The 6,035-nt window shown below is 29.5% G+C and overlaps 1 protein-coding gene across 1 annotated transcript; it reads right to left on the minus strand.

Moving 5' to 3' along the window:
- Positions 1-4,981, minus strand: LOC110269272 (uncharacterized). The gene is made up of 2 exons (XM_021116982.2): positions 3,997-4,981; positions 1-526 (listed from the first exon to the last, which is right to left on the minus strand). The coding sequence occupies exons 1-2, from the start codon at positions 4,464-4,466 to the stop codon at positions 262-264; spliced, it is 735 nt and encodes a 244-aa protein (XP_020972641.2). The 5' UTR covers positions 4,467-4,981; the 3' UTR covers positions 1-261.
- Between the last annotated feature and the right edge of the window lie 1,054 nt (positions 4,982-6,035).

Below are 6,035 nucleotides of genomic sequence, written 5' to 3' on the forward strand. Positions count from 1 at the left end.
AAATGACATGCTATTTTACTAGCATATTATATTATATTGTATTATATAATGCTAACTATAAAAACATTTAATTCTCTAAAGTAACAATAATCTCTATGGATTTCTAGAGATTGCCATTTTGCTTTAATTTCTCTTTCTTTTCTTTAGTATATTAAGCATTCACTTTTACTTTCTCTTTTTTTTTTTTTTTTTTTTTTTTTTTTTTTTTTGTTTAAATAGCAGAAGAAACCTAATTAATGGGACATGAGGGAAACAAATAAATTAAGAAGAGGGAACATTGAAGTGAAAAAGCCATGATATGACAAATGCAAAGACCATACAAGCAAGGAGAAAATTGAGGAAACGATGGCCATGCCAAAATCTTCTAGTTTCTGATGATGATGAAGGTGCTGAGATTGTTGTGGATGCTGCTGAACCAACAGTGACACTAATATTATTGTTGTTGTTAGTGTCACTCAATGTCTCTGTTGTGTCCTCACTTGCTGAATACACATTCCGTGCAATTGTATGACAAATTTCACAGGTCCTATCAATGTTTCACTTAATCAACATTAGACATGTACACACTTATATGATTTGATTTCAACAAAGTACATATGTTTCTTCATGTTGTACCAAATACTAAGTTTCTAACCCATATACAAATACAATCATGAATCATGCAATTCATGATCAATTGTCAAATAGTTATGTTTTTATGATGGTGAATTATACGGTGGAAATGTAAGTTTACATACCTTTTTTTAATGGGATGAAATAGTACTTGAGAAACTAGGACCCACATTTTGAATAGCCTTTAATATAATAGAAAATAATTACAAAAGAAATTCACTCTCTCTCTATACAACTTTAATCTGTATAGTAGAGTGCCCCTTTTATGGTTAGTAACTTTTGTCTCGCGTTATTGCAAGGACTAGGAAAGGGTCGCCGCACTCTGGGATGTAATAAAAGCAATCTAACTTATATAAGTGGGTAATTATGCAATATCAGTGCAAAATTATTTTACACTATATTCAATTAAGTGGCTTATTTTAAGATAATTGATGTAAAGGTTAACAATTTTTATGATTTAACAGCAATGTAAAACTGACATTACATTACATATATAGAACTCCTTGAACCAACTAATTGTTGGTATAATTTTACATACTATGCTTCAAGGGAAATATGATCACATTCACACACAAATGGATGATCAAAGTTAATAAACAAACCAGGTAAGGTGACTAAACATACCATTAAAAATGCATTATGCCAAAAACATAATAGGAAGCAAGCATATAACAAAACCCTAGGAATTCTCTAATCAAACACTTTCAAATTTGATGATGTGTATCATCATTTAACATAGACATCTAAAAGTTAGTGTATGCGAAACACTCGACACGATCTAAGAGTAGAAAACAAGAGACTGGGTGTTAAAGGGGCGGACGGAACCAAAATCTGCCGACGATGAAGTGGGTGTTGATACAGAGTACATTGTTTGGATGTTAAAAAAAAATCCACATGTTAACCGAAAGTTCAAATTCAGCAAAACAGTTAATTATTTTGAAGATCTACCTTTTTTTTTTTCAGTAATAGTTAGCTCAAACAAACTTAGTACCTTCCTTGAAGAAATGTACAAATGTCTTTGGAACATGACATAGGATCACATGATAAACCATGAAGCTTTTTGATAAAACAAACTTATTAACAAAGAAAAAGGATGGTATGTTGATTTATTTTCCACCAATAAAAGCAAAGCACAGAACATGTACTAAAGAAGATTCCCAAAATGGAACAGGTTCTAATTTGTTTTCATCATAACCTTTATTATTAATGAGATTTTAAAACTTATGATTCATGAACCAATGACTTTTGGATGGCATTGCATCATGATTTAGGAGGAATATTAACAACTGATCCTTCCACTAGCAAATAGCTAATCCACCAAAATAGTTAGGTCCACTATCAAATACTCAAGAAAGAGGGAAAATAATTAGTGTTTATTCTATTTGACTTAAACTTTAGGAATGACTAATGAAAATTAAAACCAAGATTAGCACAGTGGCAAGACCCATTTGACAACTATATATTATCCGCTTTGACACGTCCAGCTTCACGATTTTGTCTTTTACAGCACGAACGATGACAAAACCCTCCACACTCACCGATCAAAACGCATCCATGAGGTAAAAAGTATTCACATTTTTATAAGACATGTTATGTTTTTCTCTCCAACCGACGCGGGACTTCACAAATTCAAAGACATTTGGAGATATAAACTTGTTTTAGAAAAAGAAATTTAACAGAAACACAATTTGCACTAATGTTTCTGTATTTTCTGTCCTAATATAATATCCAAACACAATCAAAGTGACACTGTTGATTGCTGAACCTTAGAAGAAAGAAAAATATTTGAACCCAAAGTACTAAACAACTAAGAGCTGAGACATTTGTACTGTCAAATGCAGAATATTGTGGTACTTAAAACAATTATTGACACTAAAAGTTAAAATGCAACCTTACATCATAAATGTAAGCAAACTTATCAGAATTCCATAATATTCTTTAAAAAATTAACATATCCTAGCTGGCAACATCAGCAAAACATAAGCATCAACTAAGAGAGATAAGAATGCATTGATCATAGGAGTGAAGGGGTCAAATCTGAATGAAATCTCCACTTTGATTTGTGATAAAGAGAATAAAAAAGAAGTAGCTCCAGGATTCCTAAAATTCAGAAAAGGGACCAAAGCAAAAACAAGGAATCCCACTGTGCTTAGAGACATGTCAGCAAATCAGTGGGAATGGCTAATGCTTTACGCTTCTTCTTTTTTTCTTTTCTTAATTTTTTATTTTTTATTTCTTTTCAAACATTTTCTTTTATGTAACATAATCTTCTAATATATAACTTTCCCCTCTCATGAAGAAACAATTGAACATGCTGCTTACACAGTTTTTAACTTTTTTCTTCATTTTTTATTTATTTTTGGTTCCTTTAATGCTCTAAATATGCATTGAATCAGTAATCACTTCATGGATCATCTTTCAAAAATTATATACGTACTAGTTTTTTGTCAACTAATAAATATTAGGTTGATAAAATTAGTGCGTTAAAATTTGGTAGTTGGTACGTTAAAAGATTAATTTTTACATTTAATTATATCTAGATACATTAATTTTTATAATGTCCCAATTTTATCTATCAGATACTTAGGAGGAGTAAGTTGTATATATTAAACATTTAATTAAACCATCCAGAATTAATATTTTTGTTACAGTTCATAATCAGAACCTTCAAGAATCAAGAAGGGTAACATTCATACAAGATAAAAATAAAAAAGAAAAAAAATAATTTTAAAGCATTCTAAGTAAAAAGGAGTTTGACACAACAAAATTTGATCAATTGTGTATCATCACATCAGAAAAATAACTAATTTTCAAACAAATCATATAAAACTCTTTGTAGTGTTGTTAGTATATCAAAATTAAATTAAATAAAAAAAATTGAGGAAAAAATTTATTGAATTAGTAATTCTTTTACTCATGGCTAATCCACAAAATTTCTCCCCCATTTTTTTTTCTACCATCATACTACCCTCATCTAAATTCTAAAATCTCAAGTAACAAACAAGTTCCCTAGTAAAAATTCTATAAAAATTAATTAATAAATTTTATATTTCCAATACATTAAATATACTAAAAAACTTCAAAAAAAAATTCATTATTATCCTTTTTTAAACAAGTGTCCTTAGTCACTCTTTAACTAAATCCTAAATCCCAAATTCTACATATGATTAGTGTGAAACTCTTTTACATGAAAATTTAATAGGTATGCAATTAGCTACTTGTCTTTGTGACAAAGATGCATGAGAAAATGCAGACAAGTTAAATTTATTTTCTTGCCCAAAACAATGAAAGTTCCCATTATAAAAAAAAAAAAAGTAGCATAATAAAGAAAAATTGAAACAAGGAAAAAGAAGATTGAAGGTGTTTGGTTTTGAGAAGACTGACCTATTACCCTTAATCTTGAACCAAGCCTCTGCACAATTCTTGTGAGCAGCAGCAAGATCATCTTTACAAGAACAACCCAATTCAATTGGAACACCAGATTCATTATTCCCATCATCACCTTCCAAACCAAGGTGGCAAATCCTGCAATCCCTACTCTCAACCTTATTGTTGGTGGCCAAATGCACCTTAATCTCAGGTAACCCACTTTCAATTTCAATCTCAACTGAACAATCATCATCATCACCATCACCATCTGCAGCATTTGAGGCTCCACCATAGGAGCAGCAATCTTCATCATAGGATCCACCACCATTTGTGGAGTAGAAGTGGGAGTAGCATGAGCCTCCATCATCAGCATCAGAGAAGCATAGACTAATGTCACTCCCAGTCACTGAGCTATGGTGGTGGTGGTGGTGGTGGAGGATTCTTCCTTGTTCCAAATCCACATGAGCCATTTGAATACTTGACATTGGAAACAGAAACAGAACAGAAGCAAAGGTTGGTTCTTTGTTCTTGAGAAGTTGAAACTGAGAATGGGAAATCCCAAAGTTTGAAGCTTTTGGGGTTTAAGTACCCTCTTGTACTTAAAGACTAAAAGAAGAATAGAAAAGTTGTTAATAATATTATTATAAAGAATTGCGGAGAAGAATTGGATTAGATGAGGTATTTGGTTAGAAGGCCATTAATGCATGGTTCCAAAAGTGTGAAGGTTTTGGAACAGGTTGAGGAAAGTTCCATCCTTTGATGAGTGCAGCAGAGTCAAGAGAGAAAGAGAGAGAAAACAGAAACACAAAGACACACACAATGGTGTAAGAGAGACACAGAGTCTTTGCTCTTGGCTGAAGACACGGACAGTGACACTGCAAACAAGAACAGAAAACGTGCAGAGAGAGAGAGAGAGAGAGAGAGATGCATAGATAATGAAGAAGAGGCTTTGTGGGGGAGGAGAGAGAGGGGCCATGGAAAATAAAATAAATATGAGCAACAGAACAACAAAAATCCGATTTCTTTTTAATAAAATATAAAACAATTTTACTTCCTATTATTATTTATTAAACAGTAAAAATTAAAGTACGTAAAATTGACAACAGAAAATTATTAGATGAAAATTTAGTTAAATTATTTAACAATTCTTAACTATCAACTTCACATAAAGTTGACTGTACTTGAATTTTCACCTTATTATACTTTTACGATTAATTATATTATTCCGTTTTAAAAAAATAATAACTTAAAATAGTTAATTTTAAATTAAAAATAATATGAATAAGTAAAAATATTATTAGTAAAATTTTAATAGAATGGATGATATAATAATATTAAATAAATTTTAAGACGTTAAGTATATAAATAAAATAATTTAAATATTAAAAACAATTTTAATATTTATCTCAAATGTTAAAGATAGAAGTGATACTTTAGTCTAAACTAATTAAAGTGATAACTCTCTTTAATCTTTATTTTGGTATCTTGCACAGTTGTTATATGTTAACACTGGAAAAAAAAAAGTAAATTAATCATATATTTTATGCAGAATTTTTATTTTAGTTTATGTATAAGAAGAATAACAAAAAGGACACCAATGTCATAATATCATGCGTTGGATTGTTGGAATGCTGTAAAAGAGCTTTATAACACACTAATCATAGTAATGATAAAAAGGTATGTCACTGGAATAATAATGCTACTAAATAAGTAAATATAAGGATAATACTTATTTGACAACTACATTTCCAACACTACTAGTAATTAGAAGTGTTTTTTAGAAGATAGTTCTTGTATTTAAAACACTATAATTAAGTGTATTGCATAAGAGTAATAATAAAAAAATTCTAAAGATATCTTATTTAATTTAATATTTATAATTTTATATATATATAACTTATAATTATATGTTTATTTTTTTAAAATTATTGATTTATTTCAGTAATAATTAAAAAATACAAAATAAAAAAATTTTGAACATTAAAAAAAAATAAAAAATAAAAGTTATGATTATCTTCTGTCTTCAAATTTTGATCACCAAACAATTTTGTTGC

This window comes from Arachis ipaensis, chromosome B2 (assembly GCF_059453495.1).
Source record: "Arachis ipaensis isolate K30076 ecotype BB chromosome B2, ASM5945349v1, whole genome shotgun sequence".
Lineage (NCBI taxonomy): Eukaryota > Viridiplantae > Streptophyta > Magnoliopsida > Fabales > Fabaceae > Arachis > Arachis ipaensis.

What these genes read in the sequence shown, in the direction of transcription:
- LOC110269272 (XM_021116982.2), bottom strand. Translation starts at nt 4,466, where the DNA reads ATGTCAAGTATTCAAATGGCTCATGTGGATTTGGAACAAGGAAGAATC. An exon ending in TTCAAGATTAAGGGTAATAG is followed by an intron (nt 527 to 3,996) that starts GTCAGTCTTCTC and finishes AAACATTGATAG; the next exon opens with GACCTGTGAAATTTGTCATA.